The 24,856-nt window shown below is 40.2% G+C and overlaps 1 protein-coding gene across 2 annotated transcripts in view; it reads right to left on the bottom strand.

Moving 5' to 3' along the window:
- VEPH1 (ventricular zone expressed PH domain-containing 1) overlaps window positions 1-24,856 on the bottom strand; it is a 432,395-nt gene that overhangs the window by 277,341 nt on the left and 130,198 nt on the right. For both annotated transcript variants that reach the window (XM_006897770.1, XM_006897769.1), the window contains exon 5: window positions 24,518-24,727. In XM_006897770.1, the coding sequence (XP_006897832.1) occupies window positions 24,518-24,727 (210 nt within the window). The remainder of the gene's footprint in view (window positions 1-24,517; window positions 24,728-24,856) is intronic.

Below are 24,856 nucleotides of genomic sequence, written 5' to 3'. Positions count from 1 at the left end.
AACAACAACAACAACTATATTGATTAGTAATCCATACTGAATGCTGGAGTCTTTGATCTTCTACATAAATGTTTCAAAACGTCTTTACTTTCTGCAAACAGTGTCGTGTGTCTACTAAGTGGATCCTCCTCCAAAACTGATGTCACATTCTTCTTAGTCCAGCTCTGGAATTAATTGCTCAGCAGTCGGGATGAATAAGTATGAATTAGTACAACCATGTTGAACATCTTTCCTGATTTTAAGTCACGCAGTGTTTCCTAGTTCTGTTCAAACAACTGCTCCTTGATTTGTGAATAGATTTCTTAGGAGCACAATTAAGTGTTATGGCAATTCCATTCTTCTCAATATTATCCATAATTTGTTATTATCCAGTCAAATGCCTTTATACAGTGAGTAAAACACAAGTAAGCATCTTCTTGATATTCTCTGGTGTAGGTCAAGATGTATCTGACATCAGCAAGGACTCCTCTTTTACCACACCCTCTTCTGAATCCAGCTTGAATTTCTGTCAGTTCCTTGTTAATGTACTGTTCAAGTTGATTTTGAATGATCTTCAACAAGGTTTTACTTGCATGTGATCTTAATGATATTGTGCAATAGTTTCTGCATCTTTTTTTTTTAATAGGCACAAATATGCATCTCTTCCAGTGAGTTGGCAAGGGAGTTGCCTTCCAAATTTCTTGTCAGAAGCCTGAGCATGTCCAGGATTATACCTGTTTGTTGAATCACCTCAGTTGGTATTCTATCCATTCCCAAAACTTTATTCGTTTCCAATGCCTTCAGTGCAGTTTGAACTTCTCCCTTCATTACCCTTGGCTCTTTATCATACGCCACTTCCTGAAATGATTCTGTGTAATTAGTTCTTTTCTGCACCATGAATCTGCGTATCACTTCCTTCTTCTTATGCTTCCTGCACCATTTATCATTTTCGCCATAGAATCTTTCAGTGTTGCAACTTGAAGCTTAATCTTGCTCTTTAGTTCACTCACCTTGAGAAATACTGAGTATGTTCTTCCCTTCCAGTTTTCTTACTCCAGTTCTTTCCTTATAATTCTTAATTTTGTTTTCGTAAGCTGACCTTTGACAGCTTCTGTTCAAATCCCTTAGTCAGCATTTCTTCCCCGGTTTTGACCCTTCATTTTAGAGGAAAGGGTGGTCAAACTACATCTTGCTTACTTTGAGCATATTTTCAGGAAAAATCAGTCCTTGGAGAAAGACGTCATGCTGAGAAAGGTAGAAGACCAGCCAAAGAGAGGCAGACCTTCAGGGTGATGAAATGGGTTACTGCAATGGGCTTGAGCAGTAAAAATCAGGAAAGTTGTGCAATAGGGTTGTTTGTATTCATTCTCCCTACTTTTTCAACCTGTTAGCTGAGCCTTTCACTCCATAGCTGGACAAGGAAGAAGAATGTGACATCAGTTGTGGAGACCTAGCAATGAGATGAAATGGATGGGCTTGAAAATAACAGAAATCACGAGGACAGTTCAGGGCAAGATTCAGATCTGATGTTCAGAGAGGGTCACTATGTGGTGTTGGTGATTTGATGACACTTAGCAATAACAAGACAAACAAAACAATTCTCTTCCAGCCTTAAAATACTGACACTAAAATGCATGCCAAATGTTTGCAAAGAATATAGAGGTCAAATTCAAATCTTGTCATGTTCATATATTCAAGATTTAAGACTCAGTAATTATTAAAAATAGAACAATGTTAGTTGGGAGAGGCTGGAGAGCATTATGCTGTGTGAACTAATTCAGTTTCACAAGGACAAATTACTGCCTAAGACCATGATTTTAAAAGTAGAAGAATAACTAGTAAGATGTATGTGAAAGTCTAAAGAGGGAAGAGGAGGGAAGCAGGAGGGCTGAGGGTGAGAAGTCACAGGGTCACAGTATTTGGTGGGTGGAGGGAGAAGGTAAAGGAATTATGAGAATCCAGTGATCCGAAAAGATGGGGTGATAGTGAGCATAGATCAATGATGATTGGCTTTATAAAATGCAATGTATAGGAATAATTGTATAAAACACAATGCCAATGAAGGATTGTGTGAAACACAATTTATATGAATAAAACACGATATATATGAATTTTGTATGCAAATTAAGTGAACATGACAGTAAGAAGGCCAGCTCTCTGCAAAGTCCTTATTAACCTTTTTTTTTTTGCAATAAAGCAGAGGATAAATAAAGGCCTACTAAAGTCTCTCATAGGCAAATTATCCTATAGTTTTGAACTGGTTTTAATATAGCTTTCCAAAAGTCACCTTCTCCATTTCTTTGTTCTATCCCCTGATTATGTTACACTTTTTTCTGTATACCAGATTGAGATGCCTGAATATATTTTTCTTTCGATTGATAAACAGTCTCTATTGGACTTTAAACATATTTATATATTCTAAGCCATCTTTTAGGCCAACATAAACAAAGTAAGCTCCCATCCTGTCCTTATTTTTGATTCTGTTTGCATGATTTCAGGAACACATTGTTGCTGTGGGCACATGGAAGGGTCATAAATCACGCCTAGTGAAACAATGCTGTCTGGGCAAAATAATTTTTCAAAAGAAATCTCAGTAATAAAAGTTAAGAAACAGCTGATGAAAACAGATGTATCCTTTGTTTTGTATGAACCTCAAATTTTGTGATGTGGCAAAAATGAAGAATTAATTGGATTCCATTCAAATCTATGCATTTGGCATAGAATACTAAATTGAATTCCACATCTGCTCTTTTAAGAAAATTTAAAGGTACAATGTTTGTATTTGTAAAATTAGTTAATCACTTAAATTTATTAAATGTGGAGTTTATTTTTCTTAAAAAGATAATTGAGTTCTGAATGAAATGGAACTGCTACTTAAAAGTCAGAGAATATGAAAACATTTACTATATACTTCTGTGCTACTTGAAACAATGATATGACCAAACAAATTTCGTGATTTTTATTAGTGATTTTATTTTTTTAAGGGCAGAAAACTAGCATGGTCTACTGCTAAATAACTTTTTCAATTAAAAATTATTTTTCCCCAAACAGCACTCTGTGGGTGTACTTTCATTTGTAAAATGCCAAATCCTTCTCTTTCTGTGCTAGAGTTTGTTTTCCAGCATCTTTTCTTTGCACTGACTCCTACATACTTACAGATCTCACAGCTTGTATAAGTCCATCTAATTTGAACTTGGAACATAGTGCCATATTGTGAGTTGAAAAAAAGATTTGGAAGTTCTATAGTTGTGATTTACTTTCTAAAAACTGAGGGCTTGGGAACTTAGCCTCTTAAAGGTGGATCTTTTGTGCAGCCTCAAGAGAACCAGAAAGAATTATACTGAGCCAGAGTTTCTTCTCCCACATCATGGACTCCTCATGTAAATGACCTTTCATTGATTACTCTAAACAATGGTTCTGCTATTTCTTTGGCTTCAATTAAGCAAACTTTTTGAAAGACCATTGGGGACAAGATTTGAAATATTTCTAGAGCACTCGAAGAAGCAGCCTACCTTTAGTCACACAGTATCTGGCTGGCAAATGTGTTGTAATCACAGAGGGAAAGCATGGAAGTAACTATCGGCCTTCTGCCTAATCATGAAAACCATCTCAAAGAAAGATACTTGTCATGGATACAAAGAGGAAGAAAGGAATGAGAAGGAACAAAGCAAGCAAGAGAGAAAATAAGAAAAAGACATTGTCTTTGCACAGTTGCAAGGGGAAAAGCTGTGTGGATTTGCTCATTTTTAAAAAAAAAGAGCAACACAGCAAAGTTTAACTCAGTTGAACTACCAGTTATAACTGAACTTTCCACTATTTACTCTCTTTTTTAACTGTTTTGGTTAAAAGGGTGACCTAAACAAGGATTAAAACAGTAATGCAACATGTCTTTTTCTCTGCATTTAAAAATCATTGACAATAAGAAATAGCAGAACATTTTATTTGGGTGGATATTATTGCATTACTTACAAGGGAGAACAAAATGGAAAAATATGTTTGCAAAAGTATGAGCCTGCCTAGATGTGACAATTTGTTTGTTTGGAAAGTTTTATATAGTTTTTCTGGTCTCTTCCTCCCCAGTCCCTCCAATACTCCGCTTGCTTTTCACTTTTCGTTGGAATCTGGCTTGGTCTCATGCAAATGTGTTTCCATTGTAAGCTTCCTTAGTTGCCACTTGACCTTGAATAGATTCAGACTCATGACAATCCTATGAATATCCTTAGGGTTTCCTGTGGCTGATTTTTAGAAATAGGTCTCCAGGTCTTCCTTCCAAGGTACCTCTAGGTGAACCCAAACTGCTAACTTTTGTATTATTCTCCAAATGTATAAACAGTTTGTTTCACTCAAGAAAGGATCCTTGGAAGTAAGCCAAACATAAAAAGTAAACCCATGGCTGTTGAGCTGACTCTAACTCGTTAGTGAGCCCACACCAAGTTTCCGAGGCGGGAAGTTTCTAAAGAAGGACACTGATCATCTTTCTCCTACAGATCACAACACCACCAGGGCCCCGTCTAGAAGCCATTATAAATAAAGACATAAAATGTGCCAACAGATTAATAGAACAGAGGTTGAAGGTACTTGTCATCAAAGTCTGTCCAAAACAACAACAACAAATTGAAATAGAGTTTCCAGGTAATTTTCTACTCTTTTGTGAGTTCACATTGATATAAAAGGTGAAGAGAGAATAAGAAAGTCTTTAAGAATTTTTTAATAATATTGTGTGGAGACATTGAATAGTCTTATAGTTTAATCTTGTCATTTCTCAGTAGAGTTACAGAAGCATCATCTCACTGTATCTACTGCTCTCATTGTATATACTGTCTGGAGCACCAGCATCCATACATCTTCTGTTTTAGGTAATTCTTACTTCCTAAGTTAGAGAAAGGTAAATAATTTTTCAGAAAACTTTTGTAACTTTCACTATTTCCCCCACCATTTTTTTCCTCCATCACTGGAATTTTTGTTTATGAGCCATGAATTTGGGACCCTAGTGACACTATGGTTAAAACACTCAGCTGCTAATTCAGGTGCTGGTGGATCCGCCAGCTGTTCTCCAGGGGGGAGAATGTGGCAGTCTGTTTCAGTAAAGATTACCAGTTTGGAAACTCTATGAGGCAGCTCTACTGTGTCTGTGGAGCCACTCTGTGCCTGAGTCAACTCAACAGCAGAGAAGGTTCTAGGTATGGGTTTCACCACGAGTCGAATCTCTGCAAGGTCCAAACAGTTAAGCTTAATTGCTCTACGCTGGTCAAGAGGTTGGTGAATAGAACCTAGATTTACTTCTGAACTGTGATAATTTTGAAAATTTTACAGACTAGTTCTACTCTGTAGAATTTGGTTGCTGCAAGTCAACATCATCTTCATGTCAACTAACAACAATCCCAGTCATTGAGCAGTACTCATAACCAAACAGGTCTTTAGAAATGCGTTCCTGAAAAAGAAAAGGTAGACTCTGGGAAATCATTTTAATGAGATTAGAATCATTTGAACAAAAACGGCTTGTTACAATAGAGTCAAATTCTGACTTATAGTGCTTTTACAAGGCAGAGATGTCCACAGCTCTTTCAAGACTGTGTATCTTTATGGAAGCTGACCACAGCACCTTTCTCCATGGGATGGTTGCTGTATTCCAGTTACACACTTTTTGTTAAGCAGCTGAGCACTGAACTGCTGCACCACCAGGGTCAGGATGGTCATTGTGGAGAATTTTGCCTGCAGCTGAGAAAAGCATCTCCTCAGAAGCAGCAGACTTTAGTCTTCTGTACTCTAAAGTAGAAGATCTTCAGTGGGAGGAGGAAGAGTAAATTAATGTGGTGGCGAAGAGAGAGAGAGATTAGAATAATCAGGGGATTTCCATCCAAAAGGCTCACTCAAATGGTAGGAAGTTGCACTGCCAACTCAAAGACAAGTGGTTCAAATCCACCAGCTTCTCAGTGGGAGAAAGATAGGCAATCTCCTCTCATGTGATTTAGTCATTGGTTCTGACTTGATGGTACCTAACAACAATAACATATTTAATAAAGATCAATAACAGGAGATTGCTTTCTATATTGCTTTCCTCTTTTCCAGGTGAACTATCAGTTATTCCAAGATCAATTCTGGTTACTGATCAATAGTTCTAGGAACAGTTATTTTCTAGTAATTTAAAATCTTTTTTTCTCTCATTGCTGTTGAATCAGAATCAACTTGTAACTGACCCTCCGCTGAGTTTCCAAGACTGGAAATAACACCCTTGGAGTCACTAATGGATTTGAACCACCAGAGAGATGTAGACTTTCAGTTCATAGCTCAGCTCTACTGACTACTCTACCAGGGCTTTGTATTTAAAATATAGTAATCTCAAATTACAATTATTTTACATTATATACAAATATATCACTTAATCTTCTTATATAATTTAAACATATTATTTACTTGTGTTTTATTGACTACGCAAAGGCACTTGACTGTGTGGATCATAACAAATTTTAGATAACACTGAGAAGAATGGGAATTCCAGACCCCTTAATTATGGCCCTGTGAAATCTATTTACAGACCAAGAATCAGTTGTATGAACTAAAAAAGGAAACACTGCATGGTTTAAAATCAGGAAAGGTATGAGTCAGAGTTAGAGCCTTTCTCCAGATCTTTTCAGTCAGTAGGATGAACAAATAATTTGAGAAGTTGGACTATCTGAAGAAGAACATTAATATCAGGATTGGAGGAAGATTCATCAACAACTTCTGTTATGCAGATGATATAACCTTGCTTGCAGAAAGTGAAGAAGACCTGAAGAAATGAATGCAGAAGATCAAAGACTTCAGTCTTCAATATGGATTACATCTCAGCATCATGCAAACAAAATTCCTCACTACTGGATCAACAGACAACATCATAACAGATGGAGAAAAGATGGTAGCTGTCAAACATTTCATTTGACTTGGATCCACAGTCAATACCAATGGTACCAGCAAATAAGAGATCAAAATTCGTGTTATAATGAGAAAATCTGCTGTCAAGGACCTCTCCAAAGTGCTAAAGAGGGATGATGTCAATTTTAAACCAAGATATACCTGCTTCAAGTCATGGTATTTTCAATTGCTTCCTATGCATTTAAAGTTGGACAATTAACAAGAAGAAAGGAGTTGATACCTTTGAGTTGTGGTGTTCCCACAGGCCAACAAAACAATAAGCAAGTCTGTCTGGCAGGTAGTGAAGCCAAGGTGCTCTTAAAGGAAAGGATGGGGAAAGTACATCCCACATATTTGGGGCATGTTGTCAGGAGGGGCCAGGCCTTGGAAAAAGACACCATGCAGGGAAAGGACAGTCATCAAAACAGGAGTTCCTCACTGAGATGGTCCGACACAGTGACTATAACAATAACTGTAAGGACGGAAGTGAGAATGGAGCAGCTAGGGCAAGGCGCTGACCTGTTGTTCATAAGGTTGGTAGGAGTCGTCGTCAATCTGATGGCACATAACGACATTATTTAAGAAGGATTGAACTTACATCAAAATGCTACCCTGTGGAATTCTAACACTTTAAATAGTTACCATTCTGGTTAATGCTAAGAACAAAAATAGGATAGGACAGGATTCAGATCTTTGGTCATAGGGTCACTTTGGGCTAGATTTGACGCATCTGACCACAACAGCAAGGACAAACAAGCCAATGTGATTTTCAACACTTCCATAGTTCAGTCAGTTACATCTTTCCATGGTGCTTTAGTTCAGTCCTGTGCACCACCACCGAGTCCCCAACTCTCACTACAAAAGAAGCTCAAACTTTGACATTTTTGGATAAATAAGGAAAAGGATCCAAACATAAATATCCATTTGAAACAGCACAGCCATGACTATACAACAGAATTCAAGCACTTCCTTCATATTTTCTAAAGGTATCATTGAAACAAAACTTTATTATTTCACTATTGATATAATCAAATCCTTCAGAGAGTTTTGTGAATACTTCCAGGTCCTGGTTAAGTACAATATCAAATAATATTTTTTAAAAATCCAAATGCATTTGTTGCTGGGTCAGATGGAGGCCAGGGGGTGGGAGGGATGGAAGAAAATATGCAACCACAAAAAGAGGGAAACTTGCTAAGAACAAAAAGTTAAAAATTTTTTTTAAAAAGTTAACTGGAAGAAGGGGAGGGAGGAAAATGTGCAACAATGAATAAATGAAAATCCAATTTTTCTGTAAACTTTCATTAAAATCACAATAAAATAATGAAAAAATAAAAATAGAATATTGTAAGATTAAAAAAAAAGCAACGTAAGAGACAGGATTAATCCTGCATCTGTTGTTGTTGTTGTTATGTGCCGTCGAGTCGTCTGCGACTCATAGCGACCCTATGTACAGCAGCCCTAAACTCTGCTCTATCCTGTGCCAATCGCATGGCCTCTGACACATCCATCCTGATTACCCTGGTCACTGAATCAATCCACCTCATAGAGGGTCTTCCCCTCCTGCACTGTCCCGCCACCCTCCCAAGCATGATGTCTGTCCGTCTCCGCTCTCCTTACAACATGTCCAAAGTATGTCAGATGAAGCCCCAGAATCCTTGCCTCCAAGGAATAGCCTGGTTTAACCCTCTCCAGGATGAATCTGCTTGTTTTCTTGGCTGTCCAGGGTACATTCAATACTTTTCTCCAGCACCACAGCTCAAAGGCATCAATTCTCCTTCTATCCACCTTAGTCATTGTCCAACTCTGATGCATAACAAGAGATTGCAAAGACCATGGCCTGTATCGGGCGCACCTTGGTCTCCAGAGTGACACCATTGCTCTTGAGTACTTTAGAGAGGTCCCTAACAGCAGACTTTGCCATGGTGATAGGTTTTTTATTTCCTGGCTGCTGGTGCCAAGAGTGTTTTCCGCGGAGCCGAGCAAACTGAAGCTGTGAACAATCTCAATCTCTATGCCATCCATCCTGATGCTACCAATTGGTCCAGTGGTGAGAATCTAGCCTCTGTAATATTATATGTGAAATCATTGATTTAGAAGTTCTTCACTTTTCAGTTACAATATTGAAAGATGCTATGGGAAATATATTAAATAACCCAGAAATCATCAAAAGAAGATAGAGAGAATACAAGAATCACTGTACTGAAAAGAACTGACACTGAAAACTTTCAGGAAGTACCATACGAACAGGAGCCAATGGTAATGAAGGAGGAAGTGGAAGCTGCATTGAAGGCACTGGCAACATTTAAAGCCCCAGGAATCAATGAGATATTAACTCACTTGTTTCAGTTACCAGATGCTCACCAGACTACACCAGGAAATATGGAGGGCAGCTGTCTGGCCAACGACTTGGAAAATATCCATATTTGTTCCCGTTCCCTAGAAAGGTGATCCAACAACATGTGAAAATTATCAAACAATATCATTAACATCACATGTAAGTAAAATACTGCTGAAGATCACTTAAAAATGGTGGGGACAGTACATAGATAGGGAGCTTCTAGAAGTTCAAACAGGATTTAGAAGAGACCATGGCATTGCGGATTTCAGATAGATTCTGGCTAAAAGTAAAGAATACCAGAAGATTTCTGTTTGTGCTTTCTAGTCTATGCAAAAGGCATTTGTGTGGATCATAACAAACTGTGGTTGACATTGAGAAGAATGGGAGTCCCAGCGCACTTAATTGTGCTCATGTGAAACCTATACCAGGACCAAGAGGCTGTTGTGTGAACAGAGCAGGGGAACACTGCATGGTTTAAAATTCAGAAGAGTCAGGTTTTCCCCCCCGTACCTGTTCAATCTGTATGCTGAGCAAATGATCTGAGAAGCTGGACTCTATGAAAATGAATGTAGCATCAGGATCAGAGGGAGACTCATTAACAACATTCATTATACAGATGACACAACCTTGTTTGCTGAAAGTGAGGAGGACTTGAAGCACCTGTTGCATAAGATTAAGGAATGCAGCCTTCGGAATAGATTGCATTTGAATGTCAAGAAAACAAAGATTCTTACCACTGGACCAGTAGGCAACATAAAGATGGATGAGAAGAGATTGAAACTGTCAATAGCTTCATCTTACTTGGATTCACAGTACTCTTGGTACCAGCAGTCAGAAAATAACGAGATAGATTGCACTGGGAAAGCCTGCAGGTAGGGACCTCTCCAAATTATTGCGGAGTAATGATATCAGTTTGAGGACTAAATTGAGTTTGTTTCAGGCCATGGTCTTTCCAATGACTTGCTATGCATCTGAAAGTTTGACAGTGAATAAGGATGACAGAAGAATAGATGTCTTTGAGCTATGGTGTAGGAAAACAGCACTGAATATCTATCCCATTGACAGCCAGGAGAACAAACAAATGTGTCTTGGAGAGCAACTGAAGTGCTCATCAGAGGCAAGAATGATGAGGTTTTGCCTCACATAATTTGGGCATGTTACTAGGAGGGGCTATTCTTTGGAGACGGACATGATGCTTGGAAGGGTGGAGAGTCAGTGAAGGAGAGGAAGACCATCCACTAGGTAGATTGGCACGGTGGCTGCTGCAATGGACTCTTGTGTGTCAGAAAATGTAAAGATGGCACAGGACAGGCCAGGGTTCAGATCTGTTGTTCATAGGGTCACTACAGGCCATACTTGTCTCAATAGCACCTAACAACAACCACAGCACTTTTCAAAGCTGGGCGATGGGATGAGGAATTCTAAAATGCTACGTACAAAATGCTAATGTAGCCTGAATTTTGTTCAGGGAAGAATTGTTATTTTAACAACATAAGAAATGAGTTTTACTCAATTTTCCATCTGCAGTGCCTTGCACTCAATAGTGTGATAAATAGATAAAAGTTATATTATGAATACTGTCCAGTGGATTCCTATTTCCCTTCTTTACATGTCCAAAGAGGAAAAATTTGTAAGGTTACTGACTGAAACAAATTTGTCTTAAAAATCAACTTTTGAATTTTTTTTACAAAGCTGAAACCCAAATCTATGTCAGAAATAGGCATAAACAACAGGAGAAAACAACATAACTCTCAAAACTCAGCGCTGGAGTTTCAAAACTGAGTCATAATTGGGTTTCCATAACTGAGTCTTCACTGGGTTTCTGAGGATGTAAGTCATTCAGAAGAAGATTTCCTGTCTTTTCTCCTGAGGAGCCCCTGGTGTCACTGAACTGCCCGGGAGGCCTGGCCTTCGGGTTAGGACCAGAGCTTCCTGCAGATGAGCTGTGCACCAGCGCTCCCTTGGGACTGTGTAAACGGTTAACACACTTGTCCAAAGACTTCACCAAAGGAATAAAGACAGCCTACACATCAGGGGGAAATATTTGCAAATGACACATCTAGTAACAAAGATCTTTTAAAAGGCTATGCTTTAAAACTTCTAGAATACCCTCAACAACAAAACTGCAACCTCAACAATCAAAAGAAGCAATCTGTTTAAAAATGGGCAAAAGGCCTGGTCAGACTCCTCACCAAAGAAGACGTTCCTGCAACTCCTTTATGGTCTCTTACCATCCAGGGCAAAGGAGAGGAAGAAAACCAAGGCTCACAGAAGCAACTAGTCCAATTCCTGTCAGTCCAGTTTCCCTTTCTTCTGTTTGCTGAGAACATGATGACACTATACATGTGTCTGTCATATACATCGTGAGGTATGTATACATGTGTGATGTACATGTGTGGGTATATCCAGCCCCTCAAGGACCTGAACATGTATGTCTATAGCAGAAAATCTGCTGTAGGGTCTGGAACTTTTGCACTAGTGTGCCTTAAACTTTCACATGTGTACATATTACCTGGAGATCTTATTAAAATGTGGATTCTGATACAAGTTCCCAGACACCTCACAACACCACTAGTCCAGGGGCATGCTTTGGGCACCACACACCAGACAGATCCTGAACATCTGTAATCAAACCAAGATTTTAGGACTTTCCCAGTATCCCTCAAATACAATCTGCCATCTCTTCAGATGCCCTCTCTGAGCACAAGAGACCAGGCTCAGTGAGGTAAGTCCCAGCTTCTACATAACTGTTAGTCAAGCACGTATCTGTGAGCCATTCACTATAAGGGTGGTGTTAGGGGTGTGAAGTCTTGGCTTCCTTCAAAGCGCTCGCCAAGGTTTGGAAGGGTGTGCAGATAAGGTTAGCCAGAGCACTCCCTGGAGGCAACGATGGCGAAGATTCACTTCACATACTTAGAGCATGTTGTTAGGAGAGGCTATTCTTTGGAAAAGGACATCATGGTTGCAAAATAGAGGAAGACCCTCAATATGACGGACTGACACAGTGACTGCTACAATGGGTTGAAGCATATCAGAGAGGACAAGGATGACACAGGATAGGACGTAGTTTAGATCTGTGGTTCATAGGGTCGCGATGAGTCATACTCAACTAATGGCACAGTAAATACGGCCATGCATGTAAGCAGAATGGCTTGTAAAAGGTAAGCCTTACAGGAGGGAGGAAAACAATGTAGCTATTGGTTGTTGAGAGCAGCTGATTCACAGAAAAGTGTGATAAGACCCCAGGGAGGTGGTTGGGGCAAGGCCTGCTGGTGGTTGGGGCAAGGCCTGCTGCTTCAGTCGTTAAAGCTCAGCACCACATGAGTTGACATAAGCTTCTACTTGGGCCTTTCAGCCCATGAGCTGTGAACACTTTCCTAGTGAATCCAGGACTCACTGGCTTCGTAAGCTCACGACTAGAAAGGGCACACAATAAGCAATAGCTTTTCTACTTCCTTACGGGTGGCAAATGTTTACCTCCCTTCCAGACACCAAGTTAAGGAAGGGATGCTTCTCCTCTGAGGAAAGGGAGACCCAGACCTGTAAGGTCCAGTTAGAACCAGAGTGGGGTGTGCCCACGCAGAAAGCCTTTGACATGCAGCTGCCCTGCTCCCAGGAGAAAGGAGATGTGCTCAGTCCAAATTATAGTTCATATTGCTGAAAGTTGTTACAACATCTCACTTTTGTAATCGTGATTTTGGACTCACATTTGCCATGATTTGTGGAAACTGTTATTTTACCCACACTTTAGCATCTTGGGGAATTCTAGGAAAGCAGCGTTATTTTGGCATGACTACACCAGGAAGGAAGACAACCCACTATCCCAACACACTACTCCTGGGCTCTGGGGTGAGCGATGGAGTGAGACAGGAAGAAACAGTCTGCATAGGTCTCCTGTCCACCTTTCCTGTTCTCCCATTCACTACTCATCTTAAAAATCTTCTCTATTCTAAGAAGACTCAAGGCCTTTCCCAATTTCTTTGCCTGTGGATACCTTTCCCTTCTTCCTCCAACTCAATCCTATCCCCCTACAAATCAGGCAGGCAATCCTCTCCCAAACTCCTCTGAGCAGAATTAGTTACTCCCGTCCCCAATTTCTTCAGACTTTTGGTAACAGCAAGCTGTTGTTGCTGTGTGCCGTCAAGTTAATATGGACTCATGTCAACCTCACGTGACTGAACAGCACTTCCCCACAGGATTCACCAGTCTCTACTCTTCACAAAGGCTGCAGTTTAGGAAATCTCATGGGCAGTTCTACCTTGTCTTGTATGGTCACTACACATGCACCAACAACAATCCTTATGAGCAGAGTTCATGGGCTCGCTCTCCACAGTGGATCAAATCACGGACCTTTCAGTTAACAGCCAAGTGCTTGGTGACTGCTCCACGAACGCACTTTGTAATAAGCACTGAGTTGAACTCTGATGGCCCGTTTTTGCCTCTTGGCCATACTATGAGCTCATCGGTTCGTCAGGTCTCTCTCTTCAGTGTCCCTGTCAACAGCACTGGGTCTTTGGAACCAACGGCACCAGCAACTCAGCCCTTTATCACGGGAGGGAGGTTTGACTCTTGAAAGAATATTTTGTACATACTAGGATTATTTTTGTTTTCTTTATATGTTGCAAGGGAGCTCTGGTGGCCTAATGTGTGAGGAGTTGTGCTACCAACTTAAAGACGGGCAGCTTGAATCCACCAATGGGTCTGAAGGAGAAATACGGGCAGTCTCCTCCCACAGGACTCACACCGTTTAGGGTCAGCTGGAGTCAGTTTCAACTTGGCTGGCAATGAGATGGGTTGTTTTGTTCTTAATTTTTTTTTTTTAGAAAAATAAATTGCAAGACAATAATTTTCAGAGGTTTTTGTTTTTAGAATTAGCATGTAATTTTTTTTTTTGCCAAACCCCCCAATAACATTATTTCTGTTTGGGAATTATTTTTCTCTCAGTTGATGACGATTCAGTAATATAAGTAACTGCCACTGACACACACCAAGACTTGGGAAAAGGACTCCCCTAAGTCCGTGAGCCTACCAAAGTTTTAACTACCTTCGCTGTCCCCCCACCCGGGGGCATTTGTGCTTTGAATTTACATTCTTGATGAACAACCAGACCCCAGGCTGTCCAATCTTTATTTTTAAGTTAGAGGCACAGATTGCACAGCTGCACTCCATAGGATGTTTTTCCACCATCAGGATGAGGTCCTAGACGCGGTGCTCAGATGTCGTGGGCATGGGCTTCCTTTTCCTCTTTGTGGCAGGCCCGCCGGATGTCACGGCAACATGACCCGGGCAGAATGCGGGTCACTTCTTTGCTTGGAAAGTGTCCATGCCTCTGAGTCCAGGAAAGATATCATGAACATTCCTGGTGCTTCACTAGTGTATTCCAGCCAGTTAGAATAACAAGGCAGAGGGCACAGGATTTAACACCTGCAAGGCAGAGGCTTCATCCACGGCTTGACATATGATTCCTTCCTCACAGGTGCAGGGTCTGAAAGGGTCTCCAGCTTAGGAAACACAAGTGGCTACAGTATCCTTCCACGTGCTATGAGATCATCTGTAAAAAGCATCTGAAAGCATTCTGTCTGTTTCCATCACTGGTGGGAGAAGCCAGGGCGATGGAGTACATGGTAGGTACTTTCTAAGGAGAACTGCATTATTAAAATAGAATTGGTTCGATCTGTTTATTTGAAGAGTTGAGTAAGTGGCTAAACATATGAATTCAAATTGACCCTACCCCTCAAAACCAAAAAGAATTTAAAGCCATTCATATAGAAATTTCTTTTTCATGTTGATTAGTAAAGAGAGCTAGAATAATTCTTGGACCACAAAGATGACTTAGTCAATGAAGTGAAAAATCATGGGAGGAAACCCTCAGAAACGACACTTTTTATTTCAATTCTTTATGGTAAAACAAAACAAAAAACCACAAAAGAAATACGAAAGTGGGGCTGAACACATTGGTGGCCTGTTGGCAAGAAGCTGCACTGCAATCCCGAAGGCACATATCCTCCCATGTGATTAACTGCCTCTGAAAACCCACTGGAGGGTCAGCTATGGGTCAGTTCTGACTTTACGGCACACAACAATGTGTTAAAAAACAAGTGCAATCTACCCTAGATGTAAATTAAACCAGTTCAGATTTAGTAAATGAGAGTATTTATAAGTCGTTGCAAATGAATTTGAGTTGTCTTAGTAGACAGAAAGCTGTGTGCCACCTGCCCTTTGTGTCAGGCAAAGTGCCTCCAACACTCAAAGAAAATAAAGCTTCTGTTAAAATATGAAATTGAACATGTTGCTTTATTATTGTGTTTGTTGCCCTTATTTTCCCTGGGGATGATAAATATAAACACAATACTTTGTGTTTATATGTTTTCATATAAATATAAACAAAAAGCAGATACACATTTCTTCCTGAGGAAAATTTAAATACAATTTGTTTCTGAAAAAAGGTAAAGGCCTAGCCTATTTGTTTTACAAATTTAAATAATACATGCAGTTCTTTGTAGTGTTTCATTCTGGATCTCCCTGCCCTTATTCGATTTGGATTTCCCCATGTTTATCTGTCTATCAGCCCTTTTCTTTGGAGAAACAGAGAAGAAGTGAGTTATTGATTTGGTGGTTGTCTTCCCCAATTTCAGTATATTGGGTTCAAATTTCAGCCTATATCCCAGTAAATTCAATAAGAAAGCCTTGGGCAACAGAGAGTAACAATATGCAGACAATTTGTTGGCTATTCTCCATTTTCTAGACATTAACTCACTACATACTCAAAAGAAATAATATTGCTATTCTTATTTTACAGGGAAGGAAATTGAGTCAAGAGCAGCCATGGAACAGGCCCCAAACTGCACCCCCAGTAATTTACTGAGTCATTTCAAGCCAAGAAGTCCGGCTGCCAAGCAGGCCCTTGATCACCATCCCGGGCCAGATTGATGTCATGGCCATGAACAAGACCACGAACATGATAGAGGTCTGTGTATAGCTGTCAGAAGATGACTGCTCAGCTTGTGGTAGAGAACATCTTTTGGAGTTGCCAGCCAATTTGTTCCCTGCTATGGCAGGAGTAGCATCTACTTCCTAAACAACATACCTCTGGAAACTCTATAAACTTTGAGAAATGAAAATAGTTATAGAAAATCTTCAGGTATTTTGTCCATAGGGTTGCTATGAGTCGTGCTCAACTTGACAGCAATCAACAACAACATAGTCTTGCTAAGGACACTTTAGTGATCTGGTGAGTCAGGAGTTGGGTTGCCAGTTGAAAGAAAGGTGAGATGTTCAAGTCCACCAGATGCTCAGAGAAAGATTGGAACTCTCACAGGCCTCTGAAAACCTGCTGGAAGATCAATGATGAGTCAATTCTGACACAACAGCATAGAGTTGAGTTTATAGCCTTGTTATAGAGTGGGTTTTATCTTCTTCAAATAAGTGTTGGGTTCCTGGTTCTTGTACCTGTGGATAAATGATGATATTGCCTGATGGATGCTACACTGAGATACAACTAAATTGTGACAGGAGGATTAAGCAGAAGGGACTGACTTTGGCCTGGAAAAAACCTCACCTCACAAAGAAGTGGCATCTGAACTGTGTCAGGGAGGATATAGGGATTCCTCAGGTAAAGAAGAGAATAGATTATCCTGACAGAAAAATAGGCTGCACAGATCAAGGTGTATGTTACAGAAAAGTGTGTTCAGAGAAAGATGTTAAATCTTGTGTAGATGGAAAGTAGAAGAGTTAGAATAGACTGGGTAGGGGAAGGCTGAGAGAAAAATGAAGACTGAGAGCAAAGCAAGGAATTTGGATAGTATCCTCTAAGCCATGTCTGAGCCAATTAAAGACCATATGCATCAAAGTAGGATCAGGCTTGTGTCCGACTCTGTGGAAGATGCATTCAATTAGGAAGAAGCTCACCTTCCAGTCAGGCAAGTAGTTATTATTATTAATGAAAATGTTATATTGTCAGCTGAAATGTATCTAACACCTACTAGCCTCTAGGCTGTACTAAGTTGTTGCTGTTAGGTGCTGTCAGTCTACTTTGAGTCATTTCAACATTATGAACAAATGCATCGAACCCTGCTCTATCTTGTGCCAGCCTCGCCATTTCTGATATACTTGAGCCCATTGTTACAGTCACTGTGTCAATTCATCTTCTCGTGAGTCTAACTCTCCCACATTGATGCTCCACCTCTCCAAGCATGACGCCCTTTGCCAAAATGGCAACAACACGTTCAAAAAATGTGAGGTAAAGCTTCTTCATCCTTACTTCCAAGGAACACCCTGGTTGCACTTTCTTCAAGACAAATGCTTTTGTCCTTTTGACTGTCATTAAGCTATTAAAACTCCTCCCCAACAGCACAAATCAAAGTCGTCAATTCTTGTTCTGTAATCCTTCGTCACTGTCCAGCTTTCAGATGCATAGTAACAGGTGATTGAACAGACGTGGCCTATGTCTTAGTCTTGAAACGGACTTCAGCACTTTGGAGATGTCCTTGAGAGCAGATTTTCCCAGTGCCATGTTTTTTGAACTCTTGGCTGCTGGTACCAAGGGTGTTGATTTTGGATCAAAGTAAAAGGAAAACATTGACAATTTCAATCTTTTATCCATCTGAACTAGCTACTAAAAATGTATTATCTCAATGTAGTTTATGTTGAAGATAAAAATTTAGGAGCTACTTAAAAGTCATTTTTGTTGTCTAAAAAATCTTTATTGCCTTTTTCTTATTTGAGAAAAGCAAAGGAACTTGTCTATTTTTCCGCATTTGTGACATTTACATGAAAATTTTGTTATTTAAGCCTTTACCTCAACTGAGCACATGAGCACACCCATTGCTGCTGACTCAATTCTAACTCAGAGTGATGCTGCATCAGATTTCCAGGGCTGTAAATCTTCACAGAAGAAAACTGCTCTCACTGAAGAAGACATTCAGATGGCCAACAAGCACACGAAGAAATGTTCAAAGTCCCTAGCTCTAATAGAGATGCAAATCAAAACAATTATGAGATATCATCTCACCCCTGCAAGAATAGCAAAATATAACAGAACAGCAAGCAACAAATGCTGGCGAAGTTGTGGAGAAACTGGAACACTTATTCACTGTTGGTGGGAATGTAAGATGGTGCAACCATTGTGGAAGGCGGTGTGGTGCTTTCTCAAAAAATTGCAAATAGAGATACCATTTGACCCAGCAATCCCATTACTGGGAATATACCCCAGAGAGACCATGTCTGCCATCCAAGCAGATATATGCACACCCATGTTTATCGCAGCTTTGTTTACAATAGCAAAGAGCTGGAAGCAGCCTAAGTGCCATCAACAAACGAATGGATAGAGAAGCTGTGGTATATCCACACAATGGAATACTACGCAGCATTGAAAAACAAGGAACTCATGCAATATTATTCAAAGTGGGTGACCCTGGAGGACATTATGCTGAGTGAAATATCTCAGTCACAAAGGGACAAATACTGCATGGTGCCACTGTTGTAGAATGGGTCTGACATCAGGGTTGGGGTATGAGAGGAAAAAATGGGATAAATTATGTATATTGTATTGAAATAGATGAGGGATTGAACAGATTAGAAGTGATATATGATTGAGTGTTATGGTTAGCACAGGAATTCAGAATTAAGGTTGCATAGAGAAGTGTACTTGGGGGGTGGGGGGGGGGGAAGGGACGTGGGAATTGTATACTAATGAAGGAATTTTTTTTTCTTTTTCTCTTCGGAGGGGGAAGTGAGCTGGTGGGGAGGGGTGGGCAGGGAGAAAAGTGTGGCAATGAATGAGTGGAAATCCAAAACCTCTGTAAATGTGTATTAAAATTAATAATAATAATAAAGAAAACTGCTCACCTTTCCCTCACAGAGCAGCTGGTAAATTCACACGACTGACCTTCTGGTTAGTGGTGCAAAACACTAATGACTACATCGCCAGAGCTCCTTGGGCATACCAAACCCTGGTGATGGAAAAGTGAGGGCGAGCTCTCCTGGGCTGAACCAAGGGGAGCCCTGGTGGCCAAGGCTATAGGGAGTTGCACTGTTAACCTAAAGGCAGTTCCATTCCACCAGAAGCTCCTTAGGAGAAAGATGGGCCACCTCCAGTGTGATTTACAGCCTCAGAATTCCACAGATGGACAACTATGAGTTGGTGAGGGAGTGGAGTGAGCCAAGGAATGTGTATTTCAAGGAAAGAAACAACTCATCAGTCATTGCCTCTGTCCTTCAATTCTCATCCACATATTGTATCCATTATATGAGTTTTGGATGCCAGCACATACAATCGCCAAAACTGAGGAGGACTTGAAGCATTTGTGGTAAAAGGTCAAGGACTGCGGTCTTCTATATGGATTGAAACTCAATTATCAAGAAAAATATTCTCACCAACAGGCCATTTGGCAGCATTATGAGATGGAGAAGAGATTGAGCATAACAAATTCTGCTTGCTTGGCTCCATAATCAACGCTTTTTTACATCAACAGTTAGGAAATCAAAAGAAAAATAGCATTAGGAAAATCTGCTGTCAGAGAACTCTCTAGAGTGCTAAAAAGCAGTATCAGTTTAGAGACTAAGTGTGCCTGACCCAGGCCAGGGTCTTCTCAGTTGCTTCCTATGCACTGGAGAACTAGACAATGACTAAGGATGACAGAACAAGACTCAATGCCTTTGACCAATGGTGCTGAAGAAGAGTATTAAATATACCATGGACCACCAAGAGAGCAAACGATAACTAGTAATTACCAATACATGTTGATTATATGTTTAGTTAATTTCATACTGCAGTAGCTTGTAAGTATTTTCAATTCCTTCACCTTTGGCATTTGTGGCTGATGCATAAATTTGAATAATACTCTTATTAACTCAGAGTCTTATTAATGGAGATATTAGTCTTCTTAACTCAGAGGCTTACTAACCAAGACAGTCTTATAAACTATTCAATGTATGCTGAGCAAATAATTTGAGAAGCTGGACTTCATGAAAGAAGAGTGTGGCATCCAGATTGGAGAAAGACACATCAACAGCCTGTGTTGTGCTGATGACACAAGCTTGCATGCCAAAAGTGAGTAGGACCTTAAGAGATTGCTGCAGTGGATCAAAGACTGCAGTCTTCAATATGGATTGCATATCAACACCAAGGGGGAAAAAAGTCCTCGCCACTGGGCCATTAGGTAACATCATGATAGGCAGAGAAAAGATTTAAATTCTTAATTATTTCACCTTACTTGGATCCACTTTCAAAACCCTTGGCAGTCAGGAGACATGTTACATTGGGCAAGTCTGCTGACAAGACTTTTCCAAAGCCCTGAAGAGCAATTATGTCAGTTTAAAAACTAAAGTGTTTGTTGAAAGAATTGATGAAAAAATTCAAGCTTGGGTTGAAATATTGGAGGATTCTATGGGCAAAATAGTGAGTATTTCAGGAAGCTCAAAAAATCAAAGAATTATTGTAATTAAAGAGTTATTTACCAAAAGGTATTGTTAAATGTTCAACCATTTCAGGAAGAAGCATATGTTTGAAAACCGATGATACTGATGCAAGAAGTCCCAGCTCTGCTGAACTCATTGGCAAATAAAAGGAATCAAAGAATTGACAGAATCCCAATTGAGAGCCTTTAACAAATGGGTGTGATGCTGGCAGTAGTCATTTATCTGTGCCAAGAAGAACTACAGTGGCAACTCACAGGAAAAGATTCATATTCACATGAATTCCATACACTGCTTTGCTCAGCATAGAGACTGGTTAAGTATGGAGAGATGACAACAACCCTGAGACAGCACACCTTTCTTAATTTTAAATCATAAGGGTTCCCTCGGTGTGTTTGTGCAATAGCTTGTCAGTCTATAAGTTTCATGTGAGCACAATTATGTATGCTGGGATTCCTATTCTTTACAACGTTAGGCAAAATTTATTAAGATTGACACAGTCAAATGCTATTGAATAGTCAATAAAACATAAACAGACATACACACAAAAAAGAGAGAGCGAGTTTGTCCTAGAGAGGGTGAAACCCAATTGCTCCTTGGAGGCAAGGACTATGAAGCTCCATCGGATATACTTTGAGCATGTTGCCAGGAGAGACCAGTCCTTAGAGAAGGACATTATGCTTGGAAAGGTGGAAGTCAGTGCAAAAGAAGACGACCCTGGATGAGATGGACTGACTCAGTGACTGGGGTAATGGGACTAAGTGTGTCAGAGACAGTGAGACTGGCTCAGGATAGAGCAGGGTTCAGAGCTGGTGTGTAGCAGGGTGCTATGAGTTAGTTGCAAGCTACTTAACCCAACAGCACATAACAATGACAAGCATTGTATAGATTCCCCCGAGAGCTTCCCCCAAATACTATGTGGTGATTAAACATAGTTTCATTTACACTTATGGGATGAAAGTTCTTGCTTTACTTAGCTTAAGACAAAGGGAAAATAAGGATCCGTAAGGTTTTATTTTCAACTCTTCTCTGCTGGATGCAAAAGTGAGAATAATGAAGATACTGCTGTCAAGCTGTTGAAACAGTTTGTCCACCCAGATGGGTCCTGATTACTTACACTTGGATTCCTGCAGACGCAGAAGGTGAAGCATAAATCAATTAATAAGGTATGCGATTCCAGACTGACTCTCCCCTCGGACCCTCACCAGGGCATGCCCTCAGGAGACTCCTCACTCCCCCTTAAAAAAATGGAATGGTGAGGTTTGCTGGAGGCCAGGCAATAACGAAGAGGTCTTACAGTGGGGTGCATCTAGTCACAGACTGCATAACGCAGTGATTGGAACAAGAGTCTCAAAACTGTACTGGCTTTTCTAAAATCCTTTCAATTCTAGCAATACTAATCATGTAATAATTATAAAGTCTGAGCACAATTGAAATTTCACTTTGGTGTCAAATAGAAAATTTCAAATTAAGTGCCTTTTTAAAATGAGACCAGAATAGAATGAGTTTAGTAATAGTATGACAGCAAGAGGGGAAAGCCATGGAATTCTGCAGGATGTGACTCCAAGTTCATGGTTCTCAAATGTCGATCCATAAATGAGCTGTATCCAAATAACTCTTGCCGAGGCTCTTGTGAACCGAGACGTCGGGGTCTCTTCCTGGAGATGCTGATAGAGTAGGTATTCAAGGGGCCGAAGGGAGCCCTAGTGGTCTAGTGGGTAAAGAGGTGTGCTGTCAACCCAAAATCAGGTGCTTCGGATCCTCCAGCTGCTCCAAGTTGAGAAAGACAGACAACCTCTCCCATATCATTTAAAGTCTCTGAAAATCCATTGGAGGGTCAGCTAAGAGTCAGTTCTGACTTGATGGCAATGAGGTTTTTTACTCTATAATCCAAGCATTTATCTTATTTAAAACATTACCCATGTAATCCTGACATTCAGAAGTATTTGTGAAGTAATGGAGGGTGAGAATGGATTCTGAAGTCACTCGCTGGGATATATCCTTCATCTTGGAGAGCCACACAATGGTATCCTAATCACAGCTTCATTCAGACAAAACTATAATGACGTAACTGCATATGGCATAATGTTTTTGCTTGTGGCTTGATTTTTTAAATGCCAGATTACATTTTCCATGGAAAATTAGTCACCTAATGTATTTAAGTATATTATTTTACATTAATGAGTCATAAATATCTTTGTAACAAGAAAGTAATAACAAATACTGAAGAACAGGAAGAATATGTATTTTGAAAGATTTCAGGAATTACGTGTGAGAGATTGAATTTCTTAGTTCTCACAGAGATCTGCAAGATCAGCAGAGCTAGGCAAAACAGCTGTCACCTGGGCACACCAGTGGGCTCTGCTGGCATCACAGGTTAAAAGGCACACGAAAGTGTCACCAGCAGGCAGAACATCGTAAATGCAAGGCATTGCAACAACAGTGAACAGAAAGTGGTTATATGTTCACAATAAAGACACCCTCATGGAAGATCTAGCCCCCCCATTGACATGCCCCAGGCTCCTTGTGAGCTCAGCTCCCCTCATCCTCTTTGGGAGAAGTTATGAAAGAAAAATCTTTCAGAATACCACTAGTTCTAACCAGACACTACACTGGTCTGTGCCAGACTAAGTCACTTAATTCTACCTTTTGCATAGTCAAGGAGTTGCGCTTTAAATCCCTTTGAATTGTACAATTTTGTATTTCCCTTATAGCCAATTATATATAAGTGGCTAAACAAGAAGGCCATTCTGTTGGCCCACTGCTAGGAAAGAACCTGAGTTGCAATCCCAACAGCACACAGTTTGAATCCACCAACTGCTCCTTGGGAGAAGGATGGCCAGTCTCCTCCCGAGGCATTAATTGTCTCTGAAAACACACTGGAGGGTCAGCTATGAGTTGATTCTGGCTCCACAACACACAACAACAACAAATGGGAAAGCAATTATATATTTGCTTTGATTTCACTTAAAAAAAATTTAAAACTCTAAATCTCAATAAATAAATAAATCATCAGGTGTGTGTGTGTGTGTGTGTGTGTGTGCGCACGCGCGCGCACACTCATGCTCCTTTACACTAACACACTCTCCAGAACATGAATTTCTGGCCTTGGACACTCTTCCTTGTCTAATCCCTACAAACTCTGATAGCATCCTGTTGTCCCTGCTGAAAGATTCCACTATGCAAATATTTAGGCTAGGACTTCTAAACATCCATTTACATTTATTTCACTTTCCAAAGGGACATCATCTAGAGGACTAAAAAATTTACTGAAGCCAGTTGGTTATTGACGTGGGAGCTATGGACTCTCATTAATGGGTGGTCTTCTGAGACTTAAAGCTCTGCTTACCAAGGTCTCCGGGGGTTAAGCACAACTACAACAAGAAAGTAAATAAAAATTCTTTCCCACTAGTTGTTATGAATCGTCTTGCATTTGTTTTATGACTGTGTCTGTTTTAACTCATCTTCTCAAGTAAGAGCCCTAGTGGTACAATGGATTACACTTTGTGCTATTCACTTAAAAATGTTGGCAACTAGAACCTCCAGATGCTTCCTGGGAGGAAGATGGGGCAATGTGTGTTTGTAAAGGATTACAGCCTTGGGAGCTCTTCAGGCCAGTTCTGCTCTGTCCTACAGGGGCCTAGGAGCTGCAATCAACTTGACAGGAGTGGAGTTGGTTTTTTTTATCTTCCTCAGGTGACCACTGGAACAATAAGATTCCCACTTCCTAAACCTTCCTCAAAGTCCTGCTATACCTTGACCCAAAAGGCAAAATATATGAAAAAAAAATTAAAATAGAAGGAAGGGAGTCTCAGAAGTCCAGGACAAGTTATAGTGCTCACAACTTAAGTGCCTATGGAATCAAAGGAAATGAAGAGGGGGGAGCTGACTTACTTCATCCACGCGCCCCACAGCTCCATAGATCCTCGCCATCTGTCCAATGAGGTAAGGGAACCGCTCACCAATCTCCTTCAGTATCGGAAGAAAGCTGTTCAAAGCCGCTGGTTCATAGCCTGCTATCTCTATAAGGATGTTTAAGATGACATCGCTATGGGTTGAATCTTTCAGATGTACGATTAAGAAGGGAATACACTTCTGAACCATCTACAAAAAGAGGAAGAAGAAACAATGAGAAGACAGTTAATCTTTTTTTTAATTTAGTTTGTTTATTTTTCATTTCAATGAACATCTACAGAGATTCTGGAATTCCATTCATTCATTGTTGCACCCTTC

The sequence above is a fragment of the Elephantulus edwardii genome, unplaced genomic scaffold, assembly GCF_000299155.1.
Source record: "Elephantulus edwardii isolate Elephantulus edwardi_28Jun2011 unplaced genomic scaffold, EleEdw1.0 scaffold00215, whole genome shotgun sequence".
NCBI lineage: Eukaryota > Metazoa > Chordata > Mammalia > Macroscelidea > Macroscelididae > Elephantulus > Elephantulus edwardii.
The sequence above is the reverse complement of the archived record's forward strand: the minus strand, read 5'-3'. Positions and strand labels throughout refer to the sequence as shown.